General features: G+C 24.7%; 2 protein-coding genes across 11 annotated transcripts in view; one reads left to right on the plus strand and one right to left on the minus strand.

Moving 5' to 3' along the window:
* Positions 1–3,419, minus strand: part of LOC112693536 (nucleolar protein 6-like) — an 8,735-nt gene extending 5,316 nt beyond the window's left edge. Inside the window, exons 1-5 of the mRNA XM_025568643.1 lie at positions 2,888–3,419; positions 782–964; positions 409–715; positions 171–331; positions 59–93 (exon numbers count right to left, since the gene is read on the minus strand). Of these exons, the coding sequence (XP_025424428.1) occupies positions 59–93; positions 171–331; positions 409–715; positions 782–964; positions 2,888–3,184 (983 nt within the window). The 5' untranslated portion in view covers positions 3,185–3,419. The remainder of the gene's footprint in view (positions 1–58; positions 94–170; positions 332–408; positions 716–781; positions 965–2,887) is intronic.
* Positions 3,420–3,615: 196 nt separating this feature from the next.
* LOC112693502 (CREB-regulated transcription coactivator 1-like) lies at positions 3,616–25,513 on the plus strand. Of its 10 annotated transcripts, XM_025568610.1 has the most exons (15): positions 4,239–4,314; positions 14,647–14,699; positions 18,743–19,034; positions 19,101–19,203; positions 19,262–19,427; positions 19,579–19,773; positions 20,265–20,318; positions 20,492–20,725; positions 20,786–20,893; positions 21,911–22,015; positions 22,193–22,198; positions 22,758–22,829; positions 23,043–23,111; positions 23,179–23,335; positions 25,262–25,513. In XM_025568610.1, the coding sequence occupies exons 3-15, from the start codon at positions 18,851–18,853 to the stop codon at positions 25,486–25,488; spliced, it is 1,680 nt and encodes a 559-aa protein (XP_025424395.1). In that variant the 5' UTR covers positions 4,239–4,314; positions 14,647–14,699; positions 18,743–18,850; the 3' UTR covers positions 25,489–25,513. The 10 variants fall into 10 exon arrangements, with proteins under 10 accessions (XP_025424387.1, XP_025424389.1, XP_025424388.1 ...); XM_025568602.1 differs by lacking the exon at positions 14,647–14,699 and having other exon boundaries at positions 3,616–4,314; XM_025568604.1 differs by lacking the exon at positions 14,647–14,699 and having other exon boundaries at positions 3,619–4,314; positions 22,761–22,829.
* The last annotated feature ends 67 nt before the right edge of the window (positions 25,514–25,580 follow it).

Genomic DNA, 25,580 nt, shown 5'->3' on the forward strand with positions numbered 1-25,580 from the left:
TTGATAACTACTCATAAATTTGTTTATTTTATGATTCTTAAACAAATATACAACATACAATGATAAAATATAATTGGTTATATTTCCATACTCCTGAAACAAAAATGTTAATAATAAAAACAAAAGTACATACAATAATTCATAATAAATAATATAAAATTAAAACTCACTCCAATATTTTTTTGTGTTAGCCAAATTTTTAATAAAATTATTGCATCTTGAATATTTTGATTACCATCAATGATTTCTTTGAGTAATATTTCATTTTCTTCCATTATCAAATCTTGCAGAATCAGTGAATTATAATAAGGTGTAGGATAATTCTTGGGATCTGTATATTATTTCTAATAGTTATTTATTCTATTAAATATTCTAATTAAATATAATCATAACTCATAAGAAACTCACTATTGTCTACACCATTGTTAAAATACCATTGACAATCAATGTTATTAATGGTCGGTGAAAATTTATGTAAACTATAAATATTACTTTCAGGTACAACTCTCAGATAAAAACTGCATTTTTTACCAAGGCTGCCAGTTGGTTTTATAACAAGTACAGGTGAATAATATGAATGACTTTCATAAGAAAATTGTATTTCATTTTCAACTAAATCTGGTATTTTCATTAGTTCTTTAGCAAGACATTGTAAGTAAAAAGCCTTTTTCCGAAAATACTTTTCATCAGTATAATCTTTTTTATGAAAAAACGTCTAGACAGTAAAAAAATTAACAAAATTAAAATCATTAATTTATATTTATCTTTAAAAAATACTTACTTTGTCCATTTGAATTGAAACATCAACTTTAATTAATGGCATTAATGATATTCCTATAGAATGAGAACCAACAATTTTTAATGAACATGGTTTGGTAAAGCGAAAAGTACCATCATTATTATTTTGAGGTTTTAGATGGAATGGTGCACTCATTTGAGATATATTCACATTTGATAATAATTCCTATAAAAAAATTCACATCTGTTTAAAGTCATACAAATTAAAAAAAGCATTAATACACTTAAAATAAACCTACACTGAATAATATTACATTTTTATAACCAAATAATTTATTGATTCAACTAAGACAATATTACAACTATGATTCTATTATTTCACTCCAGAATCTATTAACACTATATTCCAAAATTTAACAATAAGATTTTTAAATATTAAATCCTGAATGGTAGTTCCATCCCAACACTTGAAAAAAGTAAGGGATAGCGCTATTAAATAATTAATTTTAGATATAAAATTAATAGTATTGATAAGATATTGGTTTCTTTACACTTATAAATAGTATCTTCTACATAAATGAGAATTGAAAGATTTACCAGACTATCTGTCACATTACAGTGAATTTCCACATACAAAATATAAAGGAAGAATAAATGGACTACACATGAACAATAAAGAGGAAATAGACTGATCATACAATCATAATAGATTTTTCATTTATACATTTATATATATATTATTCATATTAAATATTTTATATTATTATTTGTTATATTTTTAAGTTTAATTTGTATAGTTTCGACTATAATCAGGGACTAGAACCTATTGGTTTTTACAGTTCTAGTACCGGTTCTGGTTCCAGTTCTTAAAAAATACAAACTAAGGATTAAGGTAAGAGTTCCAATATTATGGGGTTCTAAATGTCATTTTTATAAATTTATTTTATAGTTTTTTTTTATTAACTTTTAAATAATTATATATATATATGTTACCAGCATTATAGATAAATAGATAATCTGTCATATTGTATAATGCATAGACACATAAATAAAAAATATTTAATAATATAATATAATATTATTGTAATAAATTAGTTTATTTTAAATTCACTATTTTTACTAGAAACATAATATATATATTATATACATTAAGTATACCTATTACGCCAAAAGTTAAAACAAATAAGTAATAATTATTATAAAATTTCATACAATTTGTAACATTATTTTTTATTATTAAATAATAAATTTATACGAATAAATAATTGATTTTCTAAATTTTTACTGGATATATTGCTTTGGTATGGTGATAATACATACATTAGTCCAGAAAAAAGATGTTCAACACTGATTTGGATAGCTAGAACACAAAAAATTATTTATAGATATTCAAATTTTATTTAGTACTAGAATAAGCACCTATCTAAAACTTTAAAAGTTTGTTTTTAAAAATGTATTGAATTTTACTGACGTTGTTGAGCGATATAAAACATAAATAAATCGTATTATAAAATGTCACATCATATGAAACAGTCCTAACACAAAATAAATACATATACAATAATTATATTCATAAACTGTATTAAATTATTAAATTTAGAACCATTTTAAAAATATCTCAAATGAAGGCTGCCCCTTTGACTGTATGTCAAATGATACTTATCATGGTCGATGGATTCTCATTTTAATTTTAATAATCAATTAACCAATCGCCTTTAGTAGTCTGTCTGTCAACACGTTATGTTAAAAAGTAAAAATAGAAATAAAAATGTTAAGAAAATTATATTTAAGAAATTCATTTATACTTCAAAATATTAAGAATTAAAACTTAATTTACAAATTAACAAAATTAATAGAGTTTGTAACATCTGATATTTTTCATTTTATAATAAGGGTTTCAGTTTGGTTCTGGTTCCCAATATTTAAATGGTTCCAGAACCGGTAATTTTCAGTTCGGTCCCTGACTACAATTTGAAATTCTTTTTCATGTTAATAATTTACCCCTTCCTTTCCATTTATTTTTCTCTATTATTATAACATAATACAAAATTAATTAGTTTGGTAAAGTATTAAGATCAAAGAGCGCATAGATATAATTTAATACCTATATAATATTAAAAATATTAGGTATCGGTATCAAAAAATGTACTTTTTTATAGTTGGATGTATCCATATCTTGAACCAATGCTGTAGTTAACTTATCAAACCATTCATTGATTTTGTCTAAAGTAGTTTGCTTAGGTTTTACTTCCTTTAACATTTCATCTATTTGTAAGCGAAACATATTTGACAAGAACATATTTTCTGTTTCCCTGAGCTTATTCAACTCTTCAGCGGTAGGTGGTTTAATCCTTTTGTTCACATCGGTGTTTTGTTTTTTTTTACGCTTTATTCCAGAATCTCCACCGGTAGACGGTTCCATCATTGCCACAGTTTCCACAACCATGGCGAAGAATTAAAAAACAGCAACAAAAAATGAAAAATAAATAACACGTGGGCTTACACAAATTGAGTTCACTTGACAAAATAGAAAATTGTGGCGTACACACTATGAATGTTCATAATAATATTTGCTTATAATTATTGTGTCAAGACAGAACGCTGAATGATAGGAAAACTATTTAGGATAATTAATACTCACGTGCTCGTGTTTACCTAAACAGTTTACCCGGAGGGTTGATAAGAAAATAAAAAATGATTACATTAACACGTTGTGCACAGTGCAAGCAACGTATAAGCCACCATATTGCGACTAATGTATTCAGTGTACAACTTCTTTGCTTATGATTTTCTGCCAAGATAATCTCCCACCCTCACCTCGTTATCACCACCATCATCTCGTAAAATCGTGTTGTATTCAGAGAATTTTATTACTATTATTTTTATTTTTTTTATTTTAATAAGCGCTCGTATTCGCCAACAGGTAGACGTCGTTATCGCGCGATCGTTTTCCTACGTCTCTGTGCCGTTACGGTTCCAATTTTTCTCGTTGTTATTTTTATTTTTCGTTCATTTTTTTTTTCAAATCGTCAATTGTGGTGAATGTAATATAATTCAATAATACTAACCATCCTCTCTAAGATTTATCCGTTGGTCTTATTGTATTTCGATATGTTAGTGATGTTGCTATCGTCCCGAGTGCGTGCCAATGATTCGATTTTTCGCCCGAATTGTGGGTTTTCATTAAAACATAATACATAATATACTATATGTGTCTAGTTAATTTTAAGATTTTTTTTTATATTCTAGTAATTTTTACTTTAAATTGCTTGTGTGCATCCTGTGCGGGTTATACGTGAATTTATCTATTACGCAGCAAACCGTATGAATTGAGCGTGCGTTTTATTAAAATGTGTATTTCATCCGTGCGTGAATAAATAAACTGTTGCATTTTTTCCTATTTACACGATTAACAATTGCCATCCCTGGAAAGTGATTGGGCCGTTGTATTTATTGAAAATGGCGAACCCCAGGAAATTCAGTGAAAAAATCGCGTTGCACCATCAAAAACAAGCCGAGGAAACGGCTGCTTTCGAAGAAATTATGCGGGAAGTGTCCAATGCTACTAAAGAAAAGGTACAATGTCAATGGAATTATTATCATTTTTTTTTTCTTATCCACAATAACTGATAGGTACCCATTACTATGTTTTGTTTACCTTTCTCGCATTTGTTTATGTTGGATATCACACAATTTTCACTTGTATTTGTCAATTATTTGATCATGTATGCATAACATATGATAAGCAATCCTATTTATCTAGAATAACCCTTGAACAACAATAATATTTATAGTACATGCCCGTTTCACCTTAATGATGAAATGTAAACATATCTCCATGCTGTTCACCTTCAAGTTATTGATTTCCTAATGTTTAATAACATTTGGAGCTCTAAATAGTAGTATTATTTAAAACCTATTAAAAAGTTAATACTGGTTAAAATGATTTAAAATTAATTCATTGATAGCATCTAGGTATTTATTATTATTTTTTTATGAAATCTGTTAGTATTTTTCCTACCTGGAAAGAATCTTCTTGAGGAAAATTTTAGAAAGAATTAGCCAAGATTAATAATCAGTTAGGTCAACATTTAATAAAATATAAATTAGGTTGATTATAAATAATTTTTAAAACTCAGTTCAATCCCCGGTTCAATCTTAAATTCTTTAAATTTCTTAGGTAGGTACTTATAAATTTATTATTGTGCAAATTTTGCCTACAATGCTTAGTAAAAAAATATACTGTTATTTAAACACTTTTATTGTATATTGGCATGCAATAAAAATTACAAATAACTAAAAAGTTATATGATATTGATAACTATATACAAATGTATAATTGCTATGTATTTAATTTTTTATTGTTTTTAAGAAATTTGATAGTCGTTTTTTAATATCTTTTATTATTAATATACTTAATAAAATTAAAGCTTAATATTGATATATTTTATTAAAATATTTCTATAATATATAATTTTTTTTAATCCTTTGCTTATTTACTTGTGCTAATCAGGTTTCATAGGACTCAAAAGAAAATCTTTCTTGAGTGTTTTCTATTTCCAGGAATTAGGTTCAAGTCATAAAAAGTCTGGATGTATCATATATTATTATTAAACAATATCGCAATAATTAAGTATGTTCTTATTATGAGCAAAACATTTAATTTCCTAAAAACTCTTGGATACATGTATACTCTAAATGAATTTACTTCATTAGACATGTCCCCAATTTCTTATGACCAAACATAGGACTAGGCACAAATTTAAGTGATTATTATTTATATGCTTTAAGTATTTAAAAATTAAGGTAACTCAATTAATACTGGTGTTATTATAAATAATGATCTAAATATTATATGTAAAATATTTGCAGGTATATTCTTGAGTATATGTTAAACATTTATAATTTAATGATTTTAATTCTTAAATATAAATATGTAGAGCTATTTATTATTTAAATACCCTGATTTGGTGTTATTGATGTAAATTATTTTTTTTATAGATTATACTAAATTAATTTAGAACATAAGAGTCAAAAAATCATAAGTCTGCCCAAAATAATTTTTAACTAGTGATTTTCAATTCCATGAATTATATAACAGTATTGTTTTTATATTTCCAACTATGTAAATTTAAGTGTATATTTTACAATGTTTAAAAAATGTCTTAAAAAACATAAAATCATACATTTTTTTTAGATTAACCTACATGAGAAATTATTTTCCTACATTTTCTGCTTAAAATCAAGTTATCAATGAATAAAAAACTTATTGAATAATTTACTTCTTCATACATCATATTATACATATTATGTTGTTTTGTTGACTTAGAAGTTAAAACCAACATTACTGAAAATACAAAAATCAATATTTTACTACACTAAGTCACATACACATAGATGACAATTTTAACTATTGTGTTTTAAGGATTAAGTATTTATATAATAAATAAATTCATTAACTTATACAATGTTATAATTATTTTGCTTTATTGTATAATAGAGAAAGCACTATATAATTATCCTTTAACCATAAAATTAAAATGTTGAATGCTAATATTTAATAAACCATTTTATTCATAAATATATTGGACATGATTCCTGATTGTTTTACTGCATCCTAATACATCCATGATGATAAGGAAAAACATATCTTAAATACTTAACATTTAGAGTTGATTATTTATCTGTGATAGATATAGTTTTTTTTCTTCCTCTTTTGTAATTATTTAGTCACCATATTATATTAAATATTTTTAATACCCAATTGATATGCATAGATATTAGTACAAATGTTAACAAATCAGTAAATTACCTTCCAAATGAAAACAATATTTCTTACCTAATAGTTTAAAATTTAATAATCCATAATTAAATGTTCTTATTTAATTTTTAGTAAGAAAATTTAATTAATGTTGTCATTATGGTAAAATTGTCTTAAAAAAGTTATTATTTTTATTTATTAATGAAATAATTAAATTATATTTCTTTCAATAAATTTCCTATTACTTTTTTATATTTCAGAAATCTTAATGATTAGTTTCCTTGAGATTTTTCACTTTTAGGTATACTAACTTTTTTTTTTTAATAATTTTACATTATTTTCCTATGCTTGTGTAAAAACATTAATATTTCACATTTAAAGTACTATTTCACAATAATAGGGAATATATTCAAAAAATTTATTTTAATTATATAATATTATACAACTATAATTTTTGTTCTGAATCTCTTTGTTTTGAACTTAATATAAATTTAAAATATAATATAAATACTTTATATAAAATTAAAAGTTTATGTTTGAAAAAAAAAAATTTATAAGAGTATGGTAAGACCAACTATGCTATATGGTTTGAACTGTTGGGTGGTGAACAGAAGAATAAAACTAAATATGAGTGTTGCAGGAATGAGAATGTTTTGATGATTGGAATAACAAAAATAAAAATAAAATAAAGAACATATATTGGTGTAGCATCCATAGTGGACAAGATGAAAGAAAATAAACTGAGATGGTTTGGACATGTGATGAAGCGAGAGGAAATCAAAGCAATAAGAGTGGTTATGAAAATTAACATTGAAGGGAAAAGAAGAAAAACAAGACTAAAAAAGAAATGGCTGGAGAATATTGAAAATTATATGAGGGTTATTGGTGTGTGTGTAGGAGATATAGAAAATTGAGACGAGTAGAGGTTTTAAACAAAAGTAGCCCAACCTCAAATAGTTAGGAGAAAAGCGAAGGAGAAGAAAAAGAAGAAAAGTGTATTTTTAATTGAATACCTTTTTTTTTTAGGTTTTAAATTACACCCAACAATGTAGATTTTATTCTAATGCTCAATACTTAGCTGATTTTTCATATGATAAAATTTATCTGTTTGCAATTATCAATATGGTATGTCAATTTAATAGTAGTGTTATATTTCATTTGGTTTTTGCGCAAATTTATAAACAACATGTCTATACTAATGTATTCAAATCTTTCTATTTTAAAATATTCCTTAGATGTTTTCAAAAATTATAAATACTATTACTGTAACTATAGCTATATTTATCCATATAATGCAGTTTAAATAATTATTATAAATAACACATAGTTGTAGTTTGTATATAAAATATAATATTTGTATAAGCTAAATGTAAACAAAACTTGTAAAGTTGTATTTATTACATAATAACCACCTCTATAATCCTACTTAATTATATGAATATATAATAATAAAAATATAAATTATATAGTCAATTTACAATAATTGATGGTATTCATGTAAACATTTTTACTGTCTTATGAAAATTATTCTCTATGCTCTCAAAATATTTTTTGAATTTCCATAATATTAATCTTAGGTCTATGAACATTTCTATTATAACATTAATATAATTTTTTGGTAAATACCTTTTTGATAAAAATTTAAACCTAAACTGTACATTCAAAAAATTATATTTTTAAATTTGCTTACTAACAAAAGACTTAATTTAAGGAATTAAAAAATGATTAGGTAAAAAAAATTATCGAATTAAATACTTAACACTGATATATATTTATATATTTATGATTGAAGTGTTAGATCAATCATAACTATTATACTTGATAATATAAATCAATTGAATAATTAAAAAATTGTTTTTAATCACTCCAAAATGTTTGTATCATATTTTTAATAATGTAATACGTAATACATATTTTATTTAGTACTCCAATGACCCGTTGATAAAAACCTAATAAATAGTTATATCTATTATATTTATAACAATTTAATACGTAAATTAAAAAAAGAACATTCAAATTTCTTTTTGAAGTAATTCTCTTCTACATTAATTTTAACATCTAATAATTATTGATTTAATACATATTAAATATTATTTAAATTTTACCTTCAGTTCTCATTGAATACATTGTAAATACAATTACCTATATTATATAAAATCCACGGAAAAATGTTTGCATAATGCATATTACACGAATATTAAATATTAAAACAACCTATAAATTACTAATCAAATGTTAAACACTCTAATCTATTATATTTCCATTATTTCCACAAAAAGTGATATGATTAATTTACTAAAATATTTTTACTCATTGACGATGGTATGATACTATTTTTTCGTGTTATAGTAATTTATAAGAATAATATATAACAAAAATCATCTAAATTGGAAATGTTTGTGTGATTATATAGTATTTTAAACTAACAATAAAATCTACGTATACCTAATTTATGATAAAACTGACGTTATTAATTTTGTTGAATTAAAATATTAGTTTCTGTAATAATATACACTTTAGAGCAGCGGTTTTCAAACTGTGGTACGGGTACCACTAATGGTGCGCAAAAGACTACGAAAAAGTACGCGAAAGGCCGGGTGGTGGCAGAACGGAAATTAAAAATTTAATATTTAACTCATATATTAATTTAAAAACAATAATAGATTTGTATTAATAAATAAATAATAATTTTAATTTAGTATTTTACTGCCTTTTTATTTAAAATAAATGTATTTTAACTATGTGAAGTTTGTATGGTTCTATTTTTAATCATTAATGGTACGTGACGGATTGATAATATACTCAAGTGGTACGTGAAAAAAAAGTTTGAGAACCGCTGCTTTAGAGGATAAATCTATATTTTGTATATTTTATAAATTAACAGTGAAGTTTAATATAATTCGTTTTTTAATTTAATTTTATGACTAACGAGTTGAGTTCATAATAATTCTTAAGGATTTTCGTGTATTCTCAAGGTCAAATTACTAAATTGCACGTGTTATAGAGAAATTATTTTATAAGATATCTATAGTTCCTTATTTGAAGTGATAAATACAAACATTGTGTTTATTATCGTTTGACAAAACGCTAGTTAATAATTTAGTAAAAACATTGGTTTAGGTATGTTGTAGCTTTTGCAAGTATTTAGCATGTTATTTTTCCGTAATATGTATTTATATTATTCAGCAAGATTATTTGTATGACGTTTTGGGTATAACTGATTACAGCTCAATTAAACGGATGCATACAGAGTGATCAAAATACAAATTTAACATAAAATAGTAATCTAACTTTATTAGGTTAAAGTAAATTTTCTAACTGCATATTAATGTTAAATTTATTCAAATATTTAAGTTTTTGATTCTAAGTAATGATTTTATCAAACTTATACTTACAAAATTCTTAGATTTAGGTAATAGAATTTTCGTTTAAGTGCTTCTTATTTAATCATTCGTCTATATAACTATATTAGTGACAGACATTAGTATTGCAATTATGTTATTGTCAATTATTACGACGGTATGGAAATTAAATAACACTTGAACTTAATCGAAAATGTTACTCGCTTACTATGTACATATGTCCCCTATGTACATATTTGGCTGATTTATCTTCATTTCGGTCAAAGATCATACAATTTCATCACATGATAATATTTTTAATTCTTTTCTGTTGTTATGATCGTTATAAGTTTTTTTATAAATGGTACAGGTATTGTTTACTACAAGCTTAATTAAACCATATTAAGTGCTTTTAGGCTTAAAAAATGAATACATAATTATTTTATAGTTAGTATAATATACTAATATAAAATAAAATATTAATTGTTTTCAGAGAAAAATAAATCATACTTGTATCCTTATTGACAAAAAAAACTATTACAAATGCATTTATACATTATTACACTTGAATAAATAGACACAATAATGTTACAATTGATCTGTTTTAACTTTTGCATAAAATATAAATACATTTCACTTAAACATTGTAGTACGCCACCGTTATGAAAAAACTTAGTATACAGTTTTCAAAATAGTAAATTGAATGAAATTTTTATAATTTATAATAAAATTATAAATTTCATAAGGCATATTAAAAATAATTACATTTAAATAAAAAATAGGCGAATATAATATTATAAAATATCTATGTCTTACATATTACTTTCGTAGATAATAATAAGTTAATTTTATTAATTTTAAAACAACAATAAATTATTGTAAATGAAAACTGGAAAAAAACGAATTCTTCATATTCTTTATTAATATAGATTAATATAGTTCTAAAATACTTCATTTTATTGATGCAGTCGAATTGGCTCTCAATTATTTAAAATAAAACTTCAGCGTGGTGGTCTCATAATGCAGTAATAATTAACTCCATAAAAATATATAAGATATATAGATTCAGATATATAAGATATATATATAAATATATAGATTCAGACTTAACTACATAAAAAAAAAATTAAAAAAAATATTACATATTGTAAGTATACCTGCTTCACTCAGAAATTTAAATATATATTATTCTGTATACTATAATTTATAAGTTCTTATAACACATTTTTGACATTTTCAAATATTTTATTCCTTGAAGTTACATAATCAATCGATGGCGTATTCGCGTTTCGTATAACATTGTAATATAAATAAAATAATGCTATAACAACTAAACAGTAAACACAAAATTAATAATCAAAAAAAAAAACTATACTCGTACTCTATTATTATGCGTAGCAATGTATATTTATTTATATCTATTTAAATTTACAAAAGTTATTAAGACATCTAAAAAATTCAAAATATTTTTTTTATAAATGAAAACAATTTAAAAACAAATTTTTTTTTACAATGTGGTCCTTATAAAATAATTGTTATTTATTCTTTGTATTTGTGAATTTCCCTATTATTATTTATTTTAGTCACGTTTATGTCTCTATTTTAACTTAATATATATTATACTTTATGCTACCTACTAAAATATTTCTGTAACTACCTTTAAACTCTTATTACTTAATAGTTAATACCTAGTCACATAATTCTGCTAAATCAATAAGTATTATATTATCATAAGTAAATTATAGTAGGTATGTTAAATAATTTTGTATAATTGTAGTTGATAATCAAAATAGTTTTATAACTTATAAATTTGTAACCAAATGTGATCATAATTTAACAGTACTTAAGACTTTGTAAAAAGTATAATACGTAGGTATAAATAACAGCACAAAACTGCTATATAATACAATGCTGAGGAATATACAACGATCCCAAGATTTTACTATAATTATAGATGTATACTAACATTTTTTGTATAAACTTTAATAATTACTCGCAATAAAATAATTGTATACATTTTATTAAATATGTAATATTTCTTAATTAATATTTCTATTATGTCATAGTTCTGTACAAATACTGTACAGTTGATATAGCTATAAGTTTAAAATTATTCTATTTCATAATTCATTACTAAAACTTGCACAATACTAAATTTAATTTTAAATTATTATTTAAATGTACTATTATAAAATTTATAACCAGATGATTTTCATTATTCGAAACTAAAACTAAAAAAAGTTATTTTGAGTGATTAAAAAATTATAAACATTTGGATATTAATAAATTGTATTAAGATTTTCTGGTTAATTGTGTATGGTAATCTTGTATTGAGTCCGGAATAACCGGATATAATTAGTTTTGAAGGCTATTATCCAAGGTTAAAAACGAAAATTCATCTATGTTCCTGAGCGAATATACAACTTATATATACTCCCCATTATTAGATTTTCTCTACAAACCGGTTGTATATTTTAACTTTCATACTCCCGCCATTATTAAACAATAAAATGAATATACCTTTCTTAAAGAATTATAATTTTATCTAATTTAATATTATTAAATTATTTTCATAAATATAAATATTTTGAAAATAAATTATCTAACCAACCCATCATATTAATAAAATGTAATTAGTCACAAATCTATAAATCTAATGCGCAATGTTTTTCACCAAGATTTAGTGTTAACTTTTTTAAAATATTCAAATTAGTTATGTTGTTTATTCTACCTACACCCCACTCATAGTAAAAAAGATATTTTTTACGCAAAGTAGTTTTAAATTTATATTTGTTTTTTATTAAATGTATTTATTTATAATTTATTGGTTTAAAGTTTAAAAGACCAATACAGAAATACCATTTACTCTTTACCATTTTACTCTAAAAGTTGCCCTTTATATATATACAATTTCAAAAAGATTAAATAGTGTTAATTATATTTTACTTAAATTATTCTTTAAAACTATACGTTTAGCTTTAAGTAAACAAAAATACTATAAAAATTACAATTACATTTATTTTGTTCTAAAATATATACATTATTTATTTTCCAATTATTATACTCGTCCAACCTACAAAAAATAATTTGCATTTATTTTTCCATTGATACTTAATACAAACATTTCGTTGATGAAACGCTCCAATTTCATTCATGTAGCGAGTTCAGAGAGCCTATTCAATATTTCGTGCTCCTGGATGGGCTGGGATCACATTGTTGAGTCTGCGTTATGGCCTACATTCATGTTTTTCCTTGGGCTTTCGTGCCATTATCCATTAACAACTTTGCCTTACAACGAAATGACCTGAACTCCAATACTTTTCCATCACACCTGTTATATATATATATATAAAATATATATATTTTTTATGGTTTTATATTACTTATTTTTAATTTATTTTATTTATTATTGAATTTCAAAATTTTTATTTGATTTGAGAACAATAGTTTTATAATTATAAAAATAGTTATAAATATTTCTCTTGCAGTATACAATAAAATAGGTACCATTTTAATTTTATTTACGTATTTCTCAAATTTGTTTATGTTAATTATATACATACATAAATTTATTTTCCGATTTAGCCTTTTCTTTAAGTAATTTATTAACTAACTAATGAGTTCTTGTTACAATTATTTATTTAATATCTGCTGCAAGAATTTTATTTTTTATTAGATTTTGATGTAATATAAGTATCCACCGGATATTGGCTGTTCTCTTTGTAGCATACAAACCATAAAATATTAAAACATTATCAGTCCAAAAAAATTCTCTAATAATGTTTATAAGTTAAAATTTTTATTTTATTATTTTATTTGAGTGCACGATAAATATAAAAATAATTATGTGATTCATAATAGTATGAAGATAAGTATGATTCACTATCGAATTTGTGTACAAAATGATCAGAGTGAATTCAAATATATTTATTTTTATTCAAATAATCTACCTTTTACTTAAACTTCTACTTACTTTATTAATTCTGTGAAATTATAAACTGTTTATTTTATGTAGTCACTGTAATCACATTTTTAAACATTTATTAAGTTCTATACATATTGTGTAATTTAAATTATAAAACAGAATTCAGGCAGTAAAAAATATATTTATTTTTTTTTTTTAAATAGTGTAAAACATTAGTTAAAGAAATATGTCTATTTTGTATGTAGATTACTAATAAAATTGTATAATTAATATAATTTTCATCTTCAGGATTTTACTATATTATATTATAAGTTATAATGATCATTTATTAATATTAAAAAATGTTTTATGAAATAATTATGAATAATTTAAACAACAAAGGTCTTTCCTTTATTATTATTAATAATTTTAATTTCCTAATTTGATTATAATTAACCCATCATTCTGTGGCTCAGATTAAAGAAATTAATTTTTAGAAATTTGTGTTTGAGATAAAAATAGAAGTCTAATTTACGTTTAACTCTAAATTTATGTCTATAATCTCATTATATGAAATAATTATTAGTTTTGAAAATTCTTGTTATTTAGTGTATTGACTTTTTTTTTTTTTTTTGTTTCATGACTTTCGTTTTACTTAGGAATATCCAAAATCAAACTTTGGTTCACAAAATTGCGTTTTTTCATTATGCTAAAAGATTAAGAAGTGACAAATTTTGTCTGTATGTAAATTAGTAGATGAGGTTGGGAGGCTTAACCCCTGAAAGTCTGTGTTATCTTGGTACCTACAGCCCCATTCCAAAAATGTTAGATCTAGTTACGCCTATATTAATTATATTATATTTTGATAGTGTTTGAACTAATACTTTTATAATGATTTTCAGTATATGATACCTGAAAAAAGTAACTGTTAAAGGGTACCTTTTTTTAAATTTACGTAAGTATAGATCATATATGATACAATATCCCTGTATTACCTTTTTACTTTTAAAATCTAATTTATTATTTGTAAATTAAATGATATAACTTATCATCACTTTTATACTGAACCTTATCAAAGTTTAGTGCTACGTTTTGAGGGATTTATATTTATATATATTTTCTTATTGATATGGGTCAAAAATATATTAAAATATGAAAATTTTCAATACATAATTGAATTTTACTTCTTGTGTAAGTACTTATCCAAAAATGCTTAATCGCTTTTTTTAAACCACTTCGACCATCGTTAAGTGTACGAGCGCTCACGCCTATTTGCTAATACAAAATGATGTGCTAGTGCTGTAAAATTTAAACAAAAATAAATATGTTAATTACATGCGCTGTGATTTTTATGCGTGATGATTATATTCGTTCGGGACACGCGCATATTATAAAGGTCCTACACATTTTTTATATCAACAACAACACTTGTCATACATCCGTATTTACGTTTTTACGTACTGCCGCGATGTGGTATATCATTCATGTTGTGACGGTTTATTTAGTATTCCCCTCCTCGAAGGAAGTTAACAGCAGGCGCGTTAGAGGATGACGAAAAATGTTAGTGGCCCGAAGTGACGGCTTATATTTTTCTCTCTCGTCTTGGCCGTTTCACGTGGAGGCACGTGGCCCGCGTTGCCCTACTTCCGGAATGCCGCCGCCGGTGCATTTTCCGCGATCTGGTATTCGCATTGCGTGCTACTAGCTGGCTGGCTGGCTAGCTGCGGCCGACGGAAAGCGCGCGCACGCATCACACAGGTCTGTTAAGTAATCGCGGCGGCAGCGGCGGATGACCTACTTGTAATCACGCGTCCACATAGAACGCAACTGTGCTTGCCTACACAATCAATATCGCAAGGGACGACGTACGCGAAGCCTGCCGCCGTCGGCCGTCCTCCCGCCACAACGATTTTACCCGCCGCCAACGAAACTGTAGAGCACAAAAATATTTTATTAACATAATCGCAATACAATCACCAAATGGTTTTTTTTTTTGCCTCGCTGCCACCGTTTTTAGTTTTTAACACGATTACCAAATTACGCGTTACTCGTAAATAAAAAACAATATTAACATATAATTCAGCAGTTTACGCCTGAAATTTCGTTTTGAGATGAGCATACAACTATATAAGAAGCATAGTGTATGTTTTCGTGCAGATACGCGCATGCTATTTTCTGATGTCACATATTTGGGTCCTTTGAGAAAGTAAATGGTTCCCATCCCTGAATACAAACATTTATCGAAATATATAAATAAATAGTTAATTTTAATATTACTGTTACCTAAATACTGATTTTGGCTTAAATGTGAAATAGGTACCCATTTAAAAAAAAAAAAAAAAATCAATGCACCTTTTTATTTTTCTACATAGAAATGCTAAGAACGATATCATCATGACAGAAAAACACTTTATTCTTATTTTGTGTTTGTGTCCCACTTTAAATTTTTTTCCAAATCTAACTCTGCTTCTACATAATACTCCGGTATTATCGCAGTATTTATGTTATATAAACTTTTTTATTTGAAATATGTTAAATATGTATTCCAGATAATCCAAAATAAAACAATAAACATTGTATTGATAACATAAAATGTACATATCAAAATAATTAATTTCTTGTACCTACATGATATTTCAATATTATATTATTCGTTTTTCCGTCGCAATTAAATTTCATTCATAAAAAAGGATTGGGAATTCGAAACACCTCATTGTAAAATACTTTTTTAATTTAATTTTTATTAATTGTCAGATATTTTTACACTTGTATTGTGTCATGATAATATTAAATAATCATAAATAGTTTTAGAAATTTGTTAATACATATAAACATTGCCTTTAAGAATAGCAATATTTCGATAGCTTAAAATTACTTGTTATAAATTTAACTGTTTTTTTTTACTCATATTACCTATTTTATGTAACATCATAGTTATCATTATCATATTACTGATATATTTGTTATAATTTATAAGTTGTATGATTAAATAATAATAGTTTATATAGCAATAACTAATAATGATAAACCACTGAATTATTGCTTAAAACTCAAGGCTTCGCCACCATTATTCATGACGTATCTTATAATATTTTAATTAACTATCTGATTATAAAATTATTTTTCTATGTTAGAATTTTTTAAACCCATCTATTTTTAGGGTATAATTATGGACAGAAATCCATTGAAGAAGCTTAGGGGGATACGGTAATTATCTTTTTAAAAGTATGTATGAAACTCCAAATTTTATATACTTTTGCAATAATTTTTAAAAAGCTTAGTAGGATTTTGGGGGTGATAACCCTCTCCCCAATGCCGTAAAAATCATTTTGTAAAAAATAACTATTAATAACATAAAAACACTTTGTTAAAAACTTCTATAATCATTAAGATTATGAATGAAAATGATGAATAAAATGTATATGAAAAATAATATGCAGCTGCATACAGATACATGTTCCTGACATAATCCTTATTCCGTGCTAGTATTTTTTTTCAACTCTGAATTTAGATCCTACATAGCCATTATTAGAACTAAGAGTAATAACATACTGAAAATTACAAGATAATACATAAGGATAAACAAGAATAGCTGTAATAATTTGTTTTATTTACGTAATATATTGTGTATGATCTATTGATGTGTAATATATCAATGTGACTATAACCAATAATTAAATGAAATTTATGATAAATCCCTCTAACAATTTTATCCTAAATAAATTTAACAAACAGTATTTATAATTTTAAACTACTAACTAGTAAACTAGCTACTACCTATGTCAGGGGCGTCATTTCAACTTTTTAATAGGGATGCAAACATTTGAATCAGGCCAATTGTTCCCTCCACCATGCAATTTATATATGCTGTTTATTTAGTGGAACTTAAAAAAATTCTTCAATACTTCAATAGGACAATAAGTTCTTTTGAAAAACTCGCACCATTACAGCGCGTTTGCATCTTACATTTTTTCGACGACGGCGCAATTATAACATTTTATACGGACCAACCAAACATTTAAAAAAATAGGGCTGCCAATGTATAGTCTGAATCCTCCAAATGACGCCCCTGACCAATGTACTTTTATCCAAATAAAATTATCTTAACTTATGAATTATATTAAAAACTATAATTTTGTTTATTTTATAATAATAAAATTTGTTTTATTATTTACTCAATGTATACACATCATGCTTATAATTCTAAGTATTTACCATTAAGACACGTTCAACATTATGTGTATACACGGATTTATGATTCACATTATATTTAAGGTGGCCATATATTTTTCGAATCAAAACGGTTCACAAAAAGAAAAGAAAAAATAATTTTTTTTTTATTTAACAATTATTAACAAAATTATGTGCTATTCTGGGTTTAAGGGACAAAAAATTTAATTTCATTAAAATCAACTTTTTTTATATACAAAGAAAAAAGCGTGTACGTAAAGAAAACGGTCGACGATTACTGTAATATGTAACAAAATAATGAATTATGAAAAATAACTTTTTGTTAGCGCTGAACTTGTGGTTATAAAACCTTCATTACAACATGATCAATTTATTGTTTATATATTATTTTATGTTATCCTATGTAATCTACTTACCACTGCAAGTAGTAAAATATGGTCAATATCATTAAAATAATTATTGATAGTTAATTTACATATTTTATGTTCATTAATTATCATTTACAATGTCAATAATATTAATTATTAGATAAAATATAGCGGAATAGGTATCATTGTTTTTTAAAATTTACCTGATAAATATAATCATTAAATATCATAAATAATAATATTATTAAAATTTCTCTTTATTCTTGTTCTCTGATTATAACTTTATGATCACTGTAAAATATATTAAATTCTTGATGGCAATCTTACATAATCATTTTTTATAGAACTGCAAAATAATCTAGGATATTTGTTAATATTATTTCTCTAATAACTTGCTTTCATTTCCAGAAATTATTTTAATCTATTGTTATTCTTACAGCCAGTGACTAATGGTTCTGAAGAAGTAGTTCCCAATCAAAATCAGCTAGCTCGTGGACGATCAGTTGGTTATAGAGAGCGTGGCCGTAGTGTTGGTTCAGTGGGTCCAATGCGTTCTGAAAAACGATCAGCGGATAAGTCACCTTACTCAAGTGGTCCCTACTTATCACCTCCACCATCTGATACTAGTTGGAGGCGTACTCATTCAGATTCTGCTTTACATCATAGCGTTTCACAGACCAGCTCTACAGAATCATTAGCTCATTTACACAGTCCTGGATCTCAACGCAGAAGTATGCATCTGAACTATTTCTATTTGTTTCATTATTTACTAATTATTTTAAATATATTTTATTCAGCTTTAATTGATAACCAACAATACGATAAAAATAGGTACTTGTCAACATCACCTGATAAAAGACCTAGATCTTGTTGCGATGTTCCCAGAGTTCCTGGAATTAAGTAAGCTGTTAATAATATATTAAAAAACTAAATAAATTCTAATCTTTGATTTTTCTAGCGTTTTTACCACTCAACAAGAACCTGGTGTTGTTCAAATACCAATTGGCAACAATACTGGTTCACTACCAGACCTTACTAACTTACTTACTCAGTTTTCTCCACCAATCCATGTCCCTCTTGATCAAGATGAACAGTATAACTTATCATCACCTTACAACAGCAACGTAAGATTAATATTATTAAATTATTCTTTATAATTTTTACTAACTATTAACATTTTTGCTACTAACAACATTAATAAAAAAAATAATCTTATCTTAAAGAAAAAATTAGTTTCTCGGTAGTATGTATGCTTAGGATAAATGGTTGTTTCAGCAGAGTCCACTAACAGATGGTTGTAGTCCACAAGGTTCTCAAGGCTCACAAGGTACTCCAAGCCAGAGCCCAAGTATCTTATCCCCAGTATCAATTAACAGCCGTACACCACCTACAAGATTTTCGTTTACAAGTTCACCACCACCTGATTCTCCTAATCAAACTACTGTGATCACATGTGACATTGTGTTACCAGTGAGTTTAAGAATTTCTTCCTGAAATTTCATATCAGATAGATTTTTATTGTTTTGTTTGTTATATTTTATTATGTATCTTTCCTGTTTTGTTGTTGACTTGAAGTATTTCTTGTAGTAAAAATATATTATGCACGTTTGATGCATTATAATTCTTATCAAATATTTATAAAAAAAAATTTCTTTTATTTTTTGTTATTTAGATAAAACTATTATTTATAATTTATATTTCATATATAATGAGTCACTGTTCTCAGACTTAATAATAGTATTTTTGTTGAATGTTCTTATTGCTTGCTTGTTTGTTTTGGTATTTATGATCACAGTATTTTATCCACTTTGCATTTTTTTTCAGTAAATTGCTTTTATATGTATATTTTTATACCCATAACATAATATAATAAAAATATATTTTGCTTTAAAATTTATTTTTTATATATTTAGTATTTAGATGTTTGATTATTTATTTTAAGTAAATTGATATGATTGCAGAATCACCTTAATGTTCCTTACTTAATGAACGATAGGTTTCAACACATATGTAAGGTTAGTTGCACGCATTTACTTTTTTTTTATGAACATTAATTTCAATAATTTGTTTTGCTTATAAACTTAAAATATTAAAACCTGTATCTGCTTGTTAGACAAAATAATCTTGTTTAATTTTAAATATGTGATATAATAGGTAAATAATATTTGTATCAATTTGTTTATTGCAGGGATTTAACGTAGATAATAGTCTAGGAAATGGTAATTCAGGAGAGAACTGCAATAGTACTATTGAAATGCGAATGTTAGAACAGAATTCAAATATGAACTGTGGAACAGTTCAAATGAATAACTTAAACATGAGCCAAACATTAATGTACCAAACTATTCCATTGTCATCAAGACAACAACAAACTCAACAGTCATGTTCAACTGATGGTCAAACTGAAATAAATTCCTCACATGTAAGTTTTCATTACAAGACTTAAATACTTTTTATTTACATACATTTACTGTAATTTCAGTTAAACATTGGAAATTCCCAACTCAACAATTTGAACTCATTAGGATCATATAGAAATCAGCAATCTAATAGACCAAGCCCTCAGTCATCTCCAGGACTTACTATACAAGTATGTATATTAAATTTTAATAAAAAAGTATAGTGCATTTTTTTAAGCTCTTTTTTCAGTCTAATTTTATGTTTAGTTCATGTCAATTATATAATAGCTATTCATTAAAATCAATTTGAAAGTAATTGTTAATTTTTATTACAGAATTTAGTTTGACTTAAGACAAATGACCAATGACCAGTATTTGTTTTATTTATTTTTATATTATCTTAATTGGGATACTATATATTTATTTTATTTTGATATGTAAATATTTAAAGTAAATTATTTTTATTAAATAAATAGTCAACTAATTACAAATAGTTAAATTTTTTAATAATAATAATAATGTATAAAATTTTATGTAAATATAAATATCGCTATTCTTATAACATCTTAAAATGTCAATGTTATATCAAATATTTATTATATCAACTTAGTGAGGTCTATTTTTTTTTATTTTTTATATTAAAATAAATAAAATATGTATGGATACAACTATAGTCTTAATGTTCTGCAAAAGTATATTATTTTAACGTCTTGCAACTAATGAAAACTCCATTATATCAACATGAAAATAGTCATTTGTAAAATGCTGTGCACTCTAATTCAAATCAATAATAAAATTAATAATTGAAATATAATAAATAAGTTTGAAATACTTTATAGATAATCATCATGTTGAACTATAAAATGAACAGAAAAGTTTAAAAAAATCGAAAAATTAATGGTTTCAAATCATTTAAAATAAGCTAATGATTTAATTAATTTATTATAAGATTATTTTAAGGGGACTATAATTTAATTGAAATGATAAAAAAATGTTAAGTATCAGTTTGAAAGAATATGAATCTACTGTAGGGTTATTTTTATCATAAATATGAAACTTATATATTTTTAAACATTTTTGTGTAAAATATATAATTTATTAAACAATAAGTTACATTCCAAAAGTCTTACATGTTTACATTAAATTTATATAATTTAATTGTTTTAGAATAAGGATGTCTGTATATTTTATTTATTTTTTTTTTTCAGTATGGAAGTTCTAGTCCATTATGTAGCAGTCCTCAAAGTCCATCCTCCCCAAGTAACTCTTCAGTCAGTAGCAATCTTCATAAGCACTTTGAAGATTTTTCAATGGTGAGCTACTAAACTAATATATTTATATATAGTTTTTAGTGTTATAACAATCCAGTAAATAGATAGTCAGTTCTTACAATAATAAAAACTAAGTATCATCATTAGTTATTTGAAACATGCATTAACATTTATGAGATTAATAATTATTTATTTTGGTTTGTGCTTTAATCCATAAAGGAGGTTGTAAGTAAAAATAATTTACATAAATATATAAATGTTAGAACTATAAAATTTATCTTATTTCTTATACACAGCAGTAAACTATGTTAGTCTCATTTGTTAAAAATAACACTACTTGATTTTTCAATAAAATTGATGTTTTAATATTTTATTTTATTCTAAAAATGTTGTAATGTATATTAATTTATTAATATATTTTTTTAAGCCTAATATTATTTATTTCTATTTGTAAGCCTGCTCTACTAAATTATAAATTGAAAAAAACATTTGCTGGCATATTTCAGAAGGGGAAAAAAATCAGATTGAAATACTTTAAATGTAATTACAATAATTTAATAGTTAATATAATAGTTAAATACAATAATATTTAATAGTTTAAAGTTAATAAATTAATTTAAAAATAAATATATATTAAATAAAAACATTTTCTTATTTGACAAACTTGTATAAATGAATACAGAATTTGTCATTTTGTATCCAACTATCAGCACACTATTTCAATTTACTTGAAATGTCAAATTATTAAATATACCTAATGTATTTTGGTTCCGCTATCATATAGCAGGACTGGAATCAGTTGATCCAAACTCTAAAAGAGTCAAACTCAACTGCTTGGATGACTACTCAATTGCAGGTAAAATGGTTTAGAATAAATTTTCAAATGTGTACCTTACTTAAGTTATACCATAAACCATACTTATATGTATTACATTTTAAAAATGTTAATTTAGTATTATTTTGCATATGTAAATTCATGTTAGTTTTAATCACTGCATGTTAATTTTAATTTATTTTATATTTTTTTAGAATTAAATTTAAAATTTAACAATTTTTTTTTTATATATAGCATGACAGTCCTAGGCCTGCAGTTATGGATTATATAGGCTCTCCTTCTAACCACACATATTTGACACAGGTAGCTATTTACATTCATGTAAATTATTATAAACTAAAACAATTAATTTATATATATATTTTTTTAGCCTGATGATGAGGTAAATGGAAAAATTAATACTGATCTTGATTATTCTAACACATCACCTTTGCAGTCTCTTCAATATCCCAATCAAAATCATACAACACCTATTAATACTCTCAGTACCAAGATTTCACAACCAGTTCCACACATAATATTAACAGGTAATTTGATAATCATCAAATTAATGAATTCAATTGATACTATTTTACAGGCATATATATGAACATGCCCATAATTTAAATAATATGTATAAATAACGCCACATTGTTTCTATGTATACCTTTCCATTACTTTTTTATAGTTAGTATAAGAGTTCTTAAATTTAAAATGGTAAAATTTCAAATTAAACCAAAAAATATATTTAAATAAATTTAATGAAAATATAATTAATTTTCTTAGTATAATTAATAAAAAAAAAAACCTGTTCTAAAATAGTGGAAAAATCAAAAGCAACCAATTTAAGTTAGTACACCGAATCATGGAATCTAAGAATATAATAACTTCCTAACTTAATAAAATATAAAATAATTACAGTAACAAATAACACTAGCCCTGGGTTTTGGCTGAAGTCTTAGGCCCGCGAATCTTCTATTAATGTGTGACTTTATTCAAAAAGTGTGATTGTACAAAGTCATACGAAATGAATCTAATGAATCTAGGTCATTATAGACTATAAGCTTCGAACTTGAATCTGTTTTCATCTAGAGTCATTACGAGGACCATATTGGAATCAATGCTCTCCACTGGGTCTCGTGGTTGTTTTACTACCTAACGTTTGTTCTAGGGATGGGCAAAAAACATCGATGTTTTAGATCAATATATCAATGTTTCAACATCGATGATTTGTTTTCCATTAAACGATTAAACATCGATGTTTGAAATGTTCGAACTTAAATATCAATGTTTATATTCGAAAAGTTCGAATTTTTTTTTTATTTGTATTATTTTAGTATGCATTATACAAAAATCGTTATACAGTTATAATCAGGGCTTGTAAGTTCATGCACTAAAAACCGCATAAGTAAATATGCAATAATGCACTAACATTTGATTTTGATCAAGTATGCATTAAAAATCCTTAACTATGGACGAACAAAAACGTTTAAGGATTTTTTAAAATAATAAGAATCATCCATTTATATTTTTAAAAGTTATATTTTTTCTTCGGTTACATTTTATTAAAATTATAATTAATAAACACACATTGCGATGAAAATAGATTGCAATGGACACGTCAATAAGAGGAGAGTGGTAGTGGTGTGTAATAACATTGTTTTCATGGTACTGCTTTTAACTTATAAAATTTAATTTCATTAAAAAATAAAAATATTGATAAAATACTAAGATTTTATAAATAAGTCCGGAAAAGTAAATAAGAATGAATTCAAACATTTATTGATCTAATTTTTTTTGACTTCCACGAAAAACGATTTCACCGAATTTACATAAAATAATATGCGCTAATAACTTTAAAAAAATCAACTATATACTAAATATGCCAATACACACAAAGCATACAAAAATATGCTCTATTAAACTTTAGATTTGTATTACCATTGTTATGAGACGGAATTTTATCTCAATTAGCATATTTTCCGATATAGCAAAGAAAACATGCAAATACAACTTACGAGACCTGGTTATAAGTATTTAATATGTTTTTAAAAAATATAAGTTAAACGATAATATTTTAACTCTTAAATTTATTATTTAATCAAGAAAATAATACACTGTAATTCTTAAACATCAATGGTTTTTCACCGATACATCAAACACATTGTTATTTTAAAAATCGATGTATCGGTACATCGAATATCGATGTTCAAAGAATTTTGCCCATCTCTAGTTTGTCCCAACAGCCGTCATGTTGCAGCCAATTAGGTACCTAATAAATTAGTAGTAAATTGTTAATATCTTAAGTTTTTATTGTAATATGATACTGGAGAAGAATAAATTAGTTGCTGCTCTGAAAGGCAACACCTGTGCAAAATGTGTACTCCTGATTATTACAACACTATAGAATAATATAGTAAAGTTGTTCTTGATACCCAGATATTGCTCATTTTGATTTCTTTTTTATTTTACAGATTTTTCCTATGAAGATCATCCGTTAAATAATGGAAATGATTTTATCAAAGATTTAAATTCCACGACATCATTTGATGCCAATTACTTTCCTATCGAAGATAATATGAGGCAAGGTATTGTTGATCAGATACACCTAGAACGACTGGACCCTTTAGATCAATTGGATTATTTACCAATGTATTCTGATTCAAATATTGATGCAGTTACTAACAATGATCACTTTTAATAAATATAATACATTTTTTTTTTTTTATCTGTGATTGTTGAATATATATAACATAGTAGTTAGGAAAATTTCCTTTTTTTATAACAAATATG

Source organism: Sipha flava, unplaced genomic scaffold, assembly GCF_003268045.1.
Source record: "Sipha flava isolate LNK unplaced genomic scaffold, YSA_version1 88_pilon_pilon, whole genome shotgun sequence".
NCBI lineage: Eukaryota > Metazoa > Arthropoda > Insecta > Hemiptera > Aphididae > Sipha > Sipha flava.